At 35.6% G+C, this 17387-nt stretch overlaps 1 protein-coding gene across 2 annotated transcripts; it reads right to left on the reverse strand.

Annotated features, from left to right (window-relative positions):
* Positions 1-2229: 2229 nt before the first annotated feature.
* anxa11a (annexin A11a) lies at positions 2230-14597 on the reverse strand. Of its 2 annotated transcripts, none has more exons than XM_083539297.1 (15): positions 14337-14597; positions 12173-12427; positions 11383-11447; positions 9590-10012; positions 9402-9489; positions 9081-9175; positions 8760-8873; positions 7503-7593; positions 7299-7378; positions 6996-7052; positions 6806-6899; positions 5439-5534; positions 3847-3905; positions 3608-3730; positions 2230-3252 (listed from the first exon to the last, which is right to left on the reverse strand). In XM_083539297.1, the coding sequence occupies exons 2-15, from the start codon at positions 12417-12419 to the stop codon at positions 3193-3195; spliced, it is 1692 nt and encodes a 563-aa protein (XP_083395423.1). In that variant the 5' UTR covers positions 12420-12427; positions 14337-14597; the 3' UTR covers positions 2230-3192. The 2 variants fall into 2 exon arrangements, with proteins under 2 accessions (XP_083395423.1, XP_083395424.1); XM_083539298.1 differs by having other exon boundaries at positions 9590-9895; positions 14337-14545.
* Between the last annotated feature and the right edge of the window lie 2790 nt (positions 14598-17387).

Here is a 17387-nt window from a genome sequence, read left to right on the forward strand (position 1 = left end):
TTTAAAAATCATATATTGTGATTTTTGGATTTTTTTTTTAGATTATGTCTCTCACAGTGGACATGCACCTACGATGACAATTTCAGACTCCTCCATGATTTCTAAGTGGGAGAACTTGCAAAATAGTAGGGTGTTCAAATACTTATTTTCCTCACTGTGTATATATATATATATATATATATATATATATATATATATATATATATATATATATATATATATATATATATATATATATATATATATATATATATACACTGTATATATATATATATATATACCTACAGATTCACGTAGTTATCTAATCGGACAATTATATGGTAACAATGTCAAAATCAGCATAGATAGTGTCTAGAGTTTATATAAAGTGGTGCAAAAAACAAAAAAGAGATACAGTCCAGTGGGTGGGTGGAAATGCCTTGTTGATAAGAGGGGTCAAAGTAAAATGGCCAGATTTGTTTGAGCTACTGTATTTTAATGAATTTATTTTATGCATAGTGCTGCTGCCACATGATACGTTGATTAGATAACTGTATAAATGTGCAGCACTTTACCTTGGCCTTGGTCAGGGACAAGAACACAAGAAGAAAGACAGGGCTATACCTTGGATGGGATGCCAATACCTCAATGGGCACCATGCTCACACACACATACATACACACACACACACACACACACACACACACACACACACACACACACACACACACACACACACACACACATTATGTGGGGATGATGTGGGAATTCTGTGTTTAGGGGACAATTGCGGTGGCTATATTTCCATAGCAGTACTTCCAGCACCAACTCCCTGGCCCTAACCACCTACCTCACCTCATATAACTATGACTATTATTAATTAGCTACCATTCTGGTATACAGTTATGTGATAAAAAAATCTTGTTTTTTATTTTGAATGAAAACAACCAATTACTCAAATAAATATATCATCCAAAAGATTTGAATTTACTTACTTTAGACAAATTCCTAAACATAGAATATTGAATCCAATTAAAATCCATGAACTCCTCAATCATATAAATAAAGAAATCAATAAGTAAGAATAGAATAGAATAGAATAGAATAGAATAGAATAGATATATAGTCAGGCTATAATTAACAGCCGCTAATTACAGATCACATTACTGTACACAGAACATCGGGGTACAGTTATTGTGTGGGTGCTCTTTTTTTTGCTGTTTTGGTGACGATTCTAAAGCATTACTCTGATTTGCATTTCTTGTAATGTGCTATAGACACATATACACAAATGTACACAAATACAGCAAAAATATTCAGAATGTATTCTAAAGCAACCAAAAAAATTATAATCCGCATTCTATTTAAATATTATGTCTACCGATTAATCTAAAATTTGCAGAAATAGTTTGTAAATAGTAAATCCAAATGAAAAGAGTAAATCACAGGCTAAATGATTCTTAAACTGTAATGATTATTGCAGCACAGATGTTTAATTTCCATTTCCAAACTAACTGCATGAAACATTATTCCTACAATCCCCCACTCGCCTTTTCTGCAGTGGATTTGTAAGCAGCCTTCAATAATCCTAGATTTTTGGCTATTATACTGAAATTAATTACATGACTTAATGAAATATATATATTTGGTTGTTTTAGTAACTAAATGAAAGTCACAGCTTGTTAAGTAATCACCTAAAGCATTGTTTTTCCACATGTAATTACTCATTTCACATGCAGGCACATCATATGAGCAATGCCATTTTCTCCCCATCTATGGGCATTTGTTGCTGGAGTGCATAACTGCGGTGTCCCCATTTATCTGGCATGTGTTTCACCATTAGAGGACAGTGACAGTGCACTCTGGTGGTAGCTTTACAAAACAAGAACACTCCAATAGTGTGATCCAACATCACCTATTAGCCTTTTCCCTCAATTCCTAGTTAGACAGCAAACTGCTCTATTTACCTTCTTACCATCTATTTACCTTAATTATAGTCCATCATCCTGTGTATATCTTTTATAAAGGTCCGACTACGTTGATGATGTGTGAGTAAAAGATGAACCAGAAAGAGGCGCATATTTGAGGGATGTTTCGAGCTGCACTCACAAGGTCCAGTTTTAAATGATTTCAGCCATTTCTTATAAATTCTTCTATGAAAATTCATTTTGACTTTGTAGTTTAGAATATGGCATACAATGTATATATTTATAGCATATGAACAAATCAGTAGACCAGCCACAAGCCATATAAGTCAGATTTCTCTCTTTTATTTATTTATTTTCCCGCCAAGTGTTTGGTTTGAGTGTAGAACAAAACCAATACATAAATCAAGTAAAAATGTAAAGCAAAAAATATGCAGTACATCACATTACATCTTGTTTCTAACCCATTAAAAGATGCACTAACTTCCATTTACTATGGACACCAAAATCCCAAACTACAGCAAAAGCGACTCAGAAGTGGTTAACTGCAGGCCAGAGCAAAGGCTCTGCTGACCCGCTCTAGTTAATGGTGTTGTTTTGTAATTCCTGAACATGTTTAAAAAAAATCTTTATTTGGTATTAAGCTGACAGTATAAATCTCTACATATCATTTAACAGGAAGGCACATGTCTGATATGGAGTGATGGTATCACAGCTGATATTGTAATAATGATCAATCAGATTTAACTTGACGTGACTTGTTTTATTAAACCTGACGATTTCTCATAAAGTTGACTTGACTTGCACTGGCACAGATTTTGGCACATAAACTCAGGACTCAAATAAAAGACATCCTGCCATTAAATTGTTGATATTTCACATGACATGAACAAAAGAATCTTGCATGGGATCAGTATTGGCTATCAGCATCTTGATAATCGGTACTGTATCAAAAATAAAAAAAAGATTGAATCAGGGCAATTAGGAAAAACAGAACAGTGCACTGTGAGATCCAAACGATTTTACATATTTTCATATTATGTAATGTACTCAGCATAACAGTAATATTAAAGAAAGAAAAATGGGCTCCTTTCTATAAAATAAAGATTTGTATAAAAATACAGCACAGACGTTGATACGTGACATTATGCAATATCTCTATAATTATGGCAACAACATGCAATTGCATATAAGAACATTTTTAGAGTATAAACATATATTTTGTATGAATGCTGTGTGGGGCACAATTCTTGCTTTCTCTTTTCGATGTGACAAAAGCTGCATCTTCTTAATCACTTCCCCCGCAAAGCTTCAAAAGCAATTTCTTGTAATCCCCAGAAGTGTCTCCCTGCGAACCCAGAAATCATTCTCTATTAAAATACCTCACACACATACTCAAATTTATGACCAACCCTATTACAGCTTGGCTGAATCGTTTTATTTTGCAATGAACTTGAACAGAAGTGACTGTAAATTAGATTTGGGAATCATAACAAAATTGCACATATTAAATAATGAAACAACATAGACATTTTTATTTCTATATGATCACAGTAACAATTTTCCCGGTGTATCCTATGATATGTTAAACTAATTTAACATATAAAATAAATGTATTGTATGCATTTGCTAAATGAACAGAAAGACACTAAGTTATTAAGAGAACTGAGGATGCTGGAGCATTAGAGAAACAAATGACTTACAGAAATGTCCGTGTAGAGAGACTTGCCATACATCTTCAGGTATGCCTGGCGGATGTCCAGCATGTCGACCTCTGAGCGGGACACCATGATGCGGATCAGAGTGCGGTCTTTGGTTCCTAATCCCTGCACACAGCAAACATTTTATCTTTACTTACACAGCTAGGACACGGGTTGTTGAAATTATTTAGCAGCAGATGTTTTTGTCCCAAGTTGCCCAGTCTTCGAATGAAGTCTCTTACCTTCATGGCTTTGTGGAGTCTTTCAGCAAAGTAGGCTGGTGTGTCTTTAATGCACTTCACTGCAGACAGACATTTGAATTTTGACATGTACAAATATTTTCCAGTATAGTGTCAATCACAAATACAACAATTATACAATGATGATCGACTGGATGGAGAAAGAGACACCAAAGTGGCTTATAATACTGTGAGGGGAAAAAAACAAGTAAGCAAGTTTAAAACTCGTCCAACAGAGATGTAGAGAAAACATACACTCTAAAGATGACGACTAACAGAAACACACAGACCATGCATTACAAATTGAGCACAGCACAGCAACATGTGACAAAGAGTATGTCAATCACAGTGATGATGAACTCAGTAACATTTTTTTTATTTGAAATAATTTTGCATATTACCCTTTGCCTGAGAGTGGATAGCAGGGTAGAGGACAATTGGAAAAACACAATACAGTTAACATTGTCACAATGAATGTGAATTGTTTTTCTAAAAGATTGTGTTAGAGAAGTGATGAAAAGAGTGCAGGCAGGGTAAAGTGGGTGGAGAAGAGTGGCAGGAGTGATTTGTGATAGAAGGGTATCTGCAAGAGTGAAAGGGAAAGTTTATAGGACTGTGGTGAGACCTGTGATGTTGTATGGTTTAGAGACAGAGGCATTGAGTAAAAGACAGGAGGTGAAGCTGGAGGTAGCAGAACTGAAGATGTTAAAAATTTCATTGGGAGTGACGAAGATGGACAGGATTAGAAATTAGTTTATTAGAGGGATAAAGTGAGGGAGACGAGATTGAGATGGTTTGGACATGTACAGAGGAGGGACATGGGGTATATTATTAGGAGAATGCTGGAGTCACCAGGAAGGAGGAAAAGAGGAAGGCCAAGGAGGAAGTTTATGGATGTGGTTAAGGAAGACATGCAGCTGTAGAGGACAGTAGTATGGAGACAGGTGATCTGCTGTGGCGACCCCTAACGGCAGCCGCCGAAAGAAGAAGAAGAAGAAGAAGAAGAAGAAGAAGAAGAAAGACAATTGACTTCACCATGACATACATACTGTATGATCTATTCCATGACATACTCTTATGTGGCAGTTTATTAGGTACACCTAGGTGATACCTATATTAATTGGCCATTTAAGCAGTAAATCATAGGTACACATTGTATACAGTTCACAGATCAAATGTGAAAAGAGAACAATAAAAGAAATTCAATCTGAGTAAACATTAGTTGTATTTTTAAACTATACTACAAGATGGACCAACAAAGTTGCCAGTAAAGGAAGTGTTTTAAAATACCAGCATTGTTGCCACCAGGGTAGCACCCACGATCATGTCACTGCTTTGCTGATGTCCACATTCAAATAATATTCTATTAGCCCAATGATGGACAGCATTTAGAGGTATTTAATAAACTACCAGTAACTGTATATATACAAAATACACATTGTGTATACAAAATATTCTACAAAAAACCCACAACAACAAAAAAAAAAAAAACTTTTTTTTTTTCTTTTGGAATTTACATTTATATTTACCATATTGTCCTTTCATTCTCCACCCATAGTAAGAGAATCATTCTGAGCACAGTTAAAACATCTTACCAACAGCGACCATGCCACTCTCCAGATCTCCAGACATTTCCCTCTCAATACTCTTCTGAATGTCTCGGCCGCACATATGCTGGTATTCCTGGAACACTGCGCACGCAAACACACAGTTCATAAAATTTTAACCATGTCGAAAAACACTCCGCTGGCACATGCTGCCTTGACATAAAAAAAAAAAAAAAAAAAAATATATATATATATATATATATATATATATATATATATATATATATATATATATATATATATATATATAAAAGAGATTTGCTTCAGTTATGGCACTGAGCATGAATGGCAGTGACATTTATACTGTGAATACATTCTTTTTTTCTTTGTTTGTAATATTGAGGCATTGTTTTGGTAAAATTATATATGAACAAAAGGCAAAAGAGTTGATAAACAAAAAAACAAAAAAAAAAGGATCCACAGTTTGTTGTTTATACCTAGAAAATCCCCCAACAACCCCAGTATTCACCACTTTGTTTGGAAACTCTGATGTCATGCTGGTCCTTGGATAATTAATAAACACTATTTGACTGTTTTAGCAACGGTGTTATGATTGCCACATTTCAATTCCAGGTACGGAAAAAAAAAACCATCATGTAAACACGCATATGACGACAAGTACCACCTGCTGTGTGTATGTGTTTGGTTATTGCCCATTTTCTTTAACACACTAATAATCAACAATGATATGTATGATTGTACTTCTATTGTTGCTTACTTTATATAATTTATAAATATGACTAATCTATTGAATAATTCTTCATTAGAACAAAGACTAATGTTGCTCAGCTAAAAGTATAATTGTTAAAGTTAATCTGTTCCATCACCACTAATAATGATCTTTTTAATAACAAAACAAGCCTTGCATAGTGATATTTTAAAACAAATGACCTTAAACTATGACTTTTAGACTTTCTCTTGTTTAAGCTGTTTGATTTCTACTTTTGTAATAATATCTATCAACATTTTAGACATTAAAATATACATTTAATTCTTGAGAGAAGTTGAGGAAGCCATTTTATTTTGAAAGAACTGTAGAACTGGTTGGACATAAAAGTGTGACAATAAGCAGGTTATTTCGAGGTGTTCATGAAAACAAACCAACATTTTCCACTGGTATAGTGTTTTTAACCAGCATTTATACAAGGAAAATAGGGAAACAGACTGTGGTGTCTCCAGTAAAGACATAGCTGTGGTGAACTATCAGTGAAAAAAAAAAAAAAGCTTGATTTTAAGGAAGTGTAGTGACAAAACAAACTGTCAAAAACCGTGGATGATATTTACATTTGCTTTTATAAAAATATGGAATAAATATCTCTCTTATTGTCAGAATGTTGTAAATATTATGATTTTACCTGCTCTAAGGTGAGGTTTGCTTCGAGCACACAGGATGGCATTAAACTTGGACTCATCTGTGCCCAGTTTATTTTCTCCAGCCTGATACAGAGTCTAAAGAAGAATACATTGTGAACATGGTGTAATGTCAGCTTCTGAATAAAATACAGGAAAGGTAAAATAAAAAAATAAAAAAAGCAAATGTCTTACCTGAGCATCTTGTTTGGCTAATGAGATGTCCACATTTTCTCTCTCATCACGATTGCCCTTTAAGGTAAAAAAAAAAATGAAATTAAGATTGAGATGTTTTAATATGATGTCGGAAATATTGCAGCAATATTGTAAATACTTTGAGTTGAATCAATTATTAACACAAAACCAGTAAAAGGAACTGCTAATAAGTTCTGCTGCAGACACAAACAACTGATGGAAATACAAGGATCAATATAAGGATAAATTTTTCTCTAGTACTGCTAAAAAAAAAAAAAAAAAAAAAAACAAGCTCTAGTGTACCTGAGCAAGAGAGATGAGAAGCCTGCGAAAGTGTCCTGATGTATCTCCACTAATTGCATCCTCCAGTGATTTCTTGTTTTCTGTGAAACATTTAAAGTTCAGTAACTGGCTTGATTTCAGACCTCACAGGTAAAATGCATGATGAGATATTCACGTCTTACATTTTTGAGGGTAATATTGAAAAACAGAACAAAAGGAACAAACCAGCTTTGTAGATTTGATTAATTTCTCTGATCTCTGCATTGGTGCGTGAGGACAGGATCTCGATCAAACAGGCCTCATCAGTTCCGGCTCCCTGTCCAAAAACGTAATCAAACATTAAATGATAACACTGATATATACTAGGGATGCACCGAAATGAAAATTCTGGGCCAAAACCGAAAACCGAAAAAAGAGGAAAGCAAGGCTGAAAACCGAAAGAAATTATGCCAATTATTATTACCGTTGCATTTATGGCTATGATTGTGTATTAACCTTACTAAAATCAAGGCATTTCAATTGCATAAATTAATATCAAAGTGTCAAAGAATAAATCAATTACAAATTATGAAAATATTTATCTATAGCACATTGCAACAATGCACAGGATAAAATTTATTAAAATTCAAACTTAAATGTTTAACTTAAATGCACTCATGTGTACATTAAATAATAATGTACAGGCCCTCTGCCCTGCTAAAAGGTTGTAAAATTAAATATGTTCTTTCATAAAAACAAAGTGCATTCAGAACAAGTGCAACTGCTTAAAGATACAACAATACAACACTATCACTGGAAAACTTTCTGCCTTTTCAAAAACGTCCGCCACAGACGGAGTGCACGTGCATAGCCATAATAGTCATATTCAGCATAGCGATCAGGATGTTTGGATTTCAGGTGATAAATTAAACCCGACATGGAGAAAGTCTTTGCAGACGAAATTTCGCCATTACATGTTTTGCAAATCGCTATCCGTGTGTCTGTCGCAGATATACTGAAATACGTCCACAACGCAGACATGTTGCTTCAGACAAGCACGTGCCGGCCGCGGTTTCTGTTTGCGTCATCACAACAAACTGTTTCGGCCGTGTTTTTTCGGTGATCAAAGTCTTTCAGCCGAAAACCGAAAATGCACTTTTGGGGCATTTTCGCCCGGAAATTTTCGTTGGCCGAATATTCGGTGCATCCCTAATATATACATTCCTCCTACTTTGTACTGCGGTTAGTTACTGAACACATCTAAAGACTAACAACATCAACTTGAATAACAATAACCTACTCATAATGCAGTTTTATTTTCAAAATAAATATAGAATTTGTGGTTGAAATAATTCTCCTTATGGATATTATGGCTTTATTTATTAAAAATGAAAAACTTTGAAATAACGTCAGTGGAAACATTGTACACAGTGGTATAAAATAAAATTTATAATAAATAAATAATTAATCCAACAGATTTTAACCCCAAATTTATATACAAACCTTGATGGCCTCTTTCAGCTCGGATGCATCAAATTGGGCAGAAGTCTTCAACATCGCCAAAACCAACTTCTCAAAGTTTCCAGAAAGCTCAGACTTCAGATCCTTAACTAAGTCCTGGGGGGGAAATAAAGTTTTTTTTGATGATCAGCTGCAGTTGTAATCTTTCTTTATATTTTAGTCAAACTACTGAATTAGTTCTCTGTCTTAACACTAATATGTTCAGTGAAATGAAATTAAAAAGGCATTAAAGCAGTAAATATAGTGTAGTAATAAATAAGTTATAGACTTACAGAAATTTCCTACAATAAATATGAGAATTACCTTTCCATAAGCAGTCTTGTATGTAACCAGCAGAGGTACACGTTGCCTGTTAGAGCGGCTACCAAGAAGATTAATTATAGCCTGCTCATCAGTACCTGTTAAAACATGTCAAATTCAGAATTCAGGAATATCCTATTGTCTGTGTAAAGTCAGACATTCTCTTGAACCTCTTCTCAAGTTAAAGTTCCTTATTTATCACATACAGAGAGTTATAGAGTTTACAATTCCTAAAAATCTAAATGTACAGAAAAAAATGCAGTGGAATATGTTAAAAGGTTGTTCAACATGCAAGCTAAAAACAAGTGTATATAAGACAGTCACCAAAGCCCTTCATGGCCTTCCTAAGAACTTCAACATCTTTTAATGGGTCTGCTCCAGGAAAATCTGGGATGGTTCCTCTGAATCCACGCTAATTACATAAACAATAATATAGAAGGACAGGTTTATATAATGTTCAACATCGAAAAAAATTTATCCTTTACATTTTGTGAAAAATTCTATATTCTTACATTAATAGCAGGAACCATCGGAGCTCCTCCTCCATATGTGGGCATGGACGGATTGGTAGCAGGCACATTTGGGTAGTTAGGTACAGACGGAGTAAGTGATGGACCTTGTGGGTAGCCAGACATGGATGGATTGGCACCTGGGGCTTGTGGGTAACCTGGCATGGAGGGATTAGGTGATGGGGCTTGTGGGTAGCCCGGCATTGAAGGATTGGGAGACGGGGCTTGTGGGTAGCCTGGCATGGGCTGGCCTGGAGCTGGCCCTCCTGGATATCCCATTCCCGGTGCCTGGGGCATGGCTCCTCCTGGCTGAGGGGACAGGCCAAAGGGCTGTTGGTTAGGGTAGGATGCAGGACCACCAGTGGGAACTTGAGGGAACATTTGTGGATTTGGATTAAATCCCAAAGAAGCAGAGATCTGATTTGCCTGTGATGAAAGAATTTAAAGGCAATGAAAAGAGCACAAAGCAAAGCGCAAGCTGGACAATTCACAGGAGGGCGTGCGATGAATGATTTAAAATACACAGCTTTGAAATAATCACATGGACATACATGCAGTTTGAATGATTACAAAGGTATTATGAGATGAAACTGTGTTCTTAGGATGTAGATTTGAGTATTTGATATTAAGTTAGGGCTTTGCAAAGAATAACAACAAAAAAAGAGGGAACAGAGAGAAGAGAAACACAAATATGGTTTAATCTATTGTATCTATAATTTTAAAAGCAGTATCACAGTAAAGGAGAAGGGAAACAATGAGCACATCAGCAGAAAGGTGATGGATGACTAGGATTTCATGACTGTGTAGAAGCATGCATTAACTTGGTTAGCAAGGAGGCACAGAAATGTTTTGGACAGAAATGTTTTTTTTCCTATTAAAAAGCAAAGATTAGAGATCGTCCTGCAGTTATCTAGAGAGAATGTGTCAGGATTAAGCCAGGGATTTAAGACAAGAGAGTCTGTGGCTAAGAACAATTTATCAAACTGGCAGTTTTAATAAATCTTATCACTTGGCTTTTTAATATATTAATACCTATAAATAAAGACCTTTTAGTAATTACATGTTTATAATAACGTTTTACATTAACATAATTCAATATTAAGCACTTGGGTATGGAAGCACAAGTATGCAAAGACGTCAATAAAGAAAATGAAGAATGTACTGTATTGAGCTCTGGCTTGACCCATAAAAAGAAAGATTTTAAACTTCAATAAATTCTCAAAGGTCTTAAATCTGCATCACAAATGGGGAAACTATTTAAATTCAATGTGCATTAGATGATGGGTACAACAAAAGAATGTCTCTACTGTAACACCAAAACAAAACATTTCAAAGAGAAAACAATGCATTTATTGCAATTATACCACAGATCAGTTAAATTCTAAAATCTTATAAGAGAGGAGGTATGTTATATCAATGCACTCGTTCGAATACGTTCTCGTTTTTATTCTAACAATTTAACATAATCTAGGAGCAATAATGCATTAATTTTTCTTTCTTTTTTTTATAAAATGAAAAGCTTTTTTTCTTACTTCAAAAAAGAAAATACAGTGGAAGTTGCTAAGAAAACAATATAATGTTTAGACATAACATTATGTGCAAACATTAACATGTAAAAGGTGATTAGTAATTCATTAACAAATTATAAATAGTAATATTTTGCAAATCACTATGGTTCAAGTGGAAGAACACACTTCAAGTCTCTCCATAGACATGAGCTAGAAATGATCTAACATTATCTATAGCAGTATCTGTATGGAATTTCAGAACATTATTATCACTAAAATGTAACTTACCATTGCAGGCAAGTTGCTTGCATTAAATCCAGGCATGCCCGGAGCACCAGGGGCTCCCCATCCACCTGCAAAATGCCATCAAACTATTTTACACTTTCATAGGAGAGCTATCAGTATAGTTAATTAAGGTAAAAGGGTGAAATAAATGCAGTTCTTGTTGTGCATCACAATCAGTTTACCACTTGACAGATCTTACAACCCTGTACCAGTAACAGCTTCTGTGCTGCTCTTTTCTAAGATAAAGTAGTCAAATCCGAAAAACAAGCCACCCTGGATAAAACCATGCATCGTAAGCAAAAGCTCAAAACCACCATCAAACCCCCAAAGAGTTACCAAAGCATTTAGCATTCACTATATGCTACATTTTAAACAGAATACACACGTCAAATGATAAATAGAAAATTTTAAAGACAGACAGATATTAAATCATAAACAAAATGCATGACTGTAAAATAATACAGTACATCTTATGTTTTCTTTGAATATAAACCTGTCCCACAAGTTCATGACTTGATACACCCATGTTAGGAAACTATGACACTCTAAGCAGCAATGCTCATGCTTACTCCCAACAGACACTGTAGTGAAATGCACAATTGCTTAGTATAATCCATATGATGAGGCCTGGACAAACAAACAGGTCTTTCAGTCATCCGGATCTACAAGCTAGCAGAGAAAATGAGTCATCTACTAGCAGAGGTTTCCACCAACATTGTGCTATTTATGATGAGCTGACGTAAGAATTCCAGTTAAAGCTTTATAATGCTGTATTACTCCAAGAATGACGTACCTGGAGGTAGGAGAGGAAAAGCTCCTTGCTGGCTTGGGTAAGCACCAGGTTGAGGTGGGTATCCTCCCCCTGTTTGAGAAGGGTATCCTCCCGCTTGAGGAGGGTATCCTCCCGCTTGAGGAGGGTATCCTCCCGCTTGCTGAGGATACATACCTGGCTGGGGAGGATATCCACCAGCCTGTTGAGGGTAGCCACCACCCTGAGGAGGATAACCACCGGACTGAGGAGGATAACCAGGATAACTCATTTTTTATTCTGGAATGAAAACAGAATCAAATATATTACACGCTTATTGAAATAAGCTTTGGCATTTGGCAAAGAGAAAAAACATGTGAAAGCGAAACTAAAAACAAAAATACAACAAACCTTATTAAAAAATAGCGTATATATATATATGCTGTGTTTTTTATTATCTTTTCGAACTTTAACAAATGCAATGTTACATTTCCGCCATTTTACGGTAAGGATTAAATTGATCACTAGTTATAATGCTTCAAAGAGCTGTTTACCACTTCATTTTTTACCTCCTTACATTCAAACACATGCAGAAAGCAACGAGGTGAAGGAAAAAAAAAGGTGCGAAAAAACAGAGATGTGAGCAAGACAACACAGTGTGTGTTAAAGATGGTCTAAAATATTCTGTCATTTATTTTTACCTCAATAGAACACACAAAATGGCTTCAAAAAGTCATGAATTTTTTCTGGAATAAATGTATTTTAAATTGAATTCTTAAATTAGAGATCAAAATACACACCTCCACATATTATGATCACAGGTAAATAGAGAGGTTATAGAGAGTGTAACATGGGTCATTTGTTTAGTGACTGATCAGGCCAGCCAGCAGCTTCAGTGTTGCAGAAGGTGTTTAAACTGAGATGCGACAAGATTAAAAACTTTTTTATTTCAACTGATAAATTCCTGTGTACACAACTGCACTTTTCTATCTGTACAGTAAACAATTATTAAATGGAATTTCTTTTTAACTGCACTACCCCTTTAAAGTCTGACATCTCTTCAAATTAAGATGGTCAGACAATGGTCTAATGTAAATTTGTAGGTGAATCTTTTTTCCAGCTGTGGTTATGTGGTAACTGATTTGTGTTTTTTCCCAGTCATGGATTTCTGAGAACTGACCATAGATCAGAGCTTCCTTTTTAAAAGCTGTACGACACCACTCAAGCGATGTTGAGTTTGACAGATCGGTTCATCAAGTACTGTAAAGGACTATAAATGTAGTTTATCGGCTGGTGCAAATTCCAATCCCAGTACAATGCTCTAAACATTTTTGACCTACACATGAAAGTTATTAAGCATTAAGTAGAGCTTCTGGACTTGCATAGACCCAGTGATTGTGTGTGATAAATAGCACCAAAAAAACCTGTCATTGGAAACATGGTGAGAAACCCACACAATAGCTAAACTCTGAAGTCACAGGAACCTGTGTCTGAATACATTCACCCAGTGCTGTTATCAGTGTAGTTCTCCCTTCACCAACTTAATACAACTGGTGAATGCTGACAGGCGTCCTGTCATAAACTTGTAGAATTGAGTTTAAGGTGAGCAAACATTCAGATGAATAGATGAACTTTGGTCATGGAAACACAGCTGAAAAATGTTGTGAAACATGACAAGTCTAATAGCCTATAGGTACTAGTAGTCTTTTGTATAATTTAGGTGAACATTGAAACCGCAGAAGATAAAATGTTACAGGCAGAGAGAGAGAAGATTTGGATTTGACAGATATATTAACAAAACTAAAACCTCTTCTAGATGTGTAATACCGAATCACTGTGTGAGTGTACTGTATAGGAAAACACGGCCACGCCCTCGGTTTGTGACGTCATCGGTGCTAATACGATTGCAGGCCCTAAATATAAAAAAAACCACTCAACACCACACGATGAATAAACATAAAGACCCAAACTTAGCTAGACTTCATCTATTAAACACACTACTATGCCATATAGCCTAAATTCAACACGGTGAAACGAAAACATATACGCTCACAGTTTACGGTGCATTCGTGGGAACGTCTCAATACAGTAAATAAACAGCCTACGGGATTTAACGGCTGTTTACTGTAAAAAAAAAAAAAAATATTCACAAAAAAACCTCTTTAACGATACCGAAAGCAAAATTCGCGAATAATTAAAATGTACTTACCTAAGCCAATAAGAGCTGGCAAGTGTTTAAACAGAGTCCTTCTGTAGAGTTTTGGCCACGAACAAGAAAGAAGATTGTGGTGGGTGGGGAGCAGAAAAGCCTCCTGTCACTGGGGGGGGCAAAAGTGCATTAACTCTAGGAAGATTCTGCCGCGCATGCGCATACTGGGCTCGGGTTTCAGCAGCGCCTGCGCATACTGGGCTCGGGTTTCAGCAGCGCCTTCGCAGAGCAGCCTTAATACTACAAAAACTATGCAAAGTCAACACCCACCGAACAGCCTTTATACTGCTTTGTAGACATAAATATACAAAGCTAAAAAAAAATTATATATATATATATATATATATATATATATATATATATATATATATATATATATATATATATAATTTAAACCTAAATTGTGCCGTCGTTCAAACGTGTTTTAAAAGAAAAGCGGATCTGCGCATATCTGCGCAGATCTGTACTTTTTTTTTTTGTCCCATGTGCGTTGCATAAGTGGCAGCTGCAAATATTTCCAGTCCGCCGTAACCATAGATGAGACGTGAGCAAGTAGAGGTTGGTGTGTGTTTGTTTTAGACTCATTTCCTTCTCACTGCAGTCTGATGCAAATTCAGAATTTCCGTAGGAGTAAAGCGGGAGTTATGAGCTGCTTTACACTTTCTGTGTGAGGATCAGGTTTTTTTTTGGTTGTTTGTTTGTTTTTTTGTTACAGCTGTAGAAATGATCAAAGTTATCATTCATGTTGTTGATTTATATTACTGCATTTTTGCAAGTGAGCAATAAATATATGTTAAAATCCAAACCCCAATAACCCAAACAAGTAGGCCTTTAAAAAAAGTAATCTTTCTGCTAAACAATTATCTGCTCACATTTCAAGATCACTGCCAGAGGGGACTGAATGTGCAATCACCAAGCAGGTATTCTGAACTTCAAATAAATAAACAGCATTTGATTGAAACAAAGTGAAGAAGGAAGCATTGGGAATCTGTTTGTGAGAGCTTGTGTACTGCAAGAACTGTTTTGTATCACTTCAGTTTATACAATAGATTTATAAATATGTGTTTAAAATTATTTATATTATACTGATAACTCTCAAATCTATGTAAAGCTGAAACTGACTAACTAAACTTCTAGCTTGCACTGTATACAAACCCAATTCCAAAAAGGTTGGGACACTGTACTAATTGTGAATAAAAACAGAATGCAGTAATGTGGAAGTTTCAAATTTAAATATTTTATTCAGAATACAACATAGGTGACATATCAAATGTTTAAACTGAGAAAATGTATCATTTCAATGGAAAAATAAATTGATTTTAAATTTCATGGCATCAACACATGGCAAGGCCATGTTTACCACTGTGTAGCATCCCCTCTTCTTTTTATAACAGTCTGCAAATGTTTGGGAACTGAGGAGACAAGTTGCTCAAGTTTAGGAATAGGAATGTTCTCCTGTTCTTGTCTAATACAGGATTCCAATCTTCCTCTTTATGATGCGCCAAATATTTTCTATGGGTGAAAGATCTGGACTGCAGGCTGGCCATTTCAGTACCCGGATCCTCCTTCTACGCAGCCATGATGTTGTAATTGATGCAGTATGTCTGGAATTGTCATGTTGGAAAATGCAAGATCTTCCCTGAAAGAGACGACGTCTGGATGGGAGCATATGTTGTTCTAGAATTCTGATATACCTTTCAGCATTGATGGTGCCTTTCCAGATGTGTAAGCTGCCCATGCCACACGCACTCATGCAACCCTATACCATCAGAGATGCAGGCTTCTGAACTGAGCGCTGATAACAACTTGGGTTATCCTTGTCCTCTTTAGTCTGGATGACATGGCGTCCCAGTTTTCCAAAAAGAACTTCAAATTTTGATTCGTCTGACCACAGAACAGTTTTCCACTTTTTCCCCAGAGAAAACGCCTGTGCTTCTGGATCATGTTTAAATATGGCTTCTTTTTTGACCTATAGAGTTTCAGCCGGCAACGGTGAATGGCACGGTGGATTGTGTTGTAAACATGATGTAATGTATTCCTGAGCCCATGTTGTGATTTCCATTACGTAGCATTCCTGTATGTGATGCAGTGCCGTCTAATGGCACAAAGATCTCTGGCACCCAGTATGGTTTTCCTGCCTTGACCCTTATGCACAAAGATTGTTCCAGATTCTCACTGTAGATGATGATGATAACTTCAAACTCTTTGCAATTTTTCTCTGAGAAACTCCTTTGTGATATTGCTCCACTATTTTTCGCCGCAGCATTAGGGGAATTGGTGATCCTCTGCCCACCTTGACTTCTGAGAGACACTGCCACTCAGAGAGGCTCCTTCTATACCCAATCATGTTGTCAATTAATCTAATAAATTGCAATTTGGTCCTCCAGCTGTTCCTTATGTGTACATTTAACTTTTCCGGCCTCTTATTGCTACCTGTCCCAACTTTTTTGGAATGTGTAGCTCTCATGAAATCTAAAATGAGCCAATATTTGGCATAACATTTCAAAATGTCTCACTTTTAACATTTGACATTTTATTTATATTCTATTGTGAATAAAATATACATTTATGAGATTTGTAAATTATTGCATTCCTTTTTTGTTCACAATTTGTACAGTGTCACAACTTTTTTGGAATCAGGTTTGTAGTTAATACAGAAAACAGCAAAGCCAAATTATTGCTTTAATTCAAAACAAAAATGTAATAGTACGCATAGTCTGAAATATTATTATCTCTATTTTGATTATGATTCGGTAAACAAAAATGTCCTTCCCAAAAAGTTGCAAGCTGACATTACATTGTAAGTCCTGGGTATTGTTATGAAGAATTTGGTTAAAACATATGGTGTATCAAGAAACAATTGTTTAATAAGGTGTCTCATCTTTCAATTACTAGCCGTCACCCACAACTAAGGCATTATTTGGCTGAGTAACAATATTTACATACAAAAAAATGAATGCAAGGTTATGATACATGTTACATGTATATGAATGTGCCAATAAAGAAACTGATCCTGATTTTAAGGTTTTTTTTTAGCTTTGTGACATGACT

This window comes from Silurus aristotelis (assembly GCF_946808225.1).
Source record: "Silurus aristotelis genome assembly, chromosome: 4".
Classification (NCBI taxonomy): Eukaryota; Metazoa; Chordata; class Actinopteri; order Siluriformes; family Siluridae; genus Silurus; species Silurus aristotelis.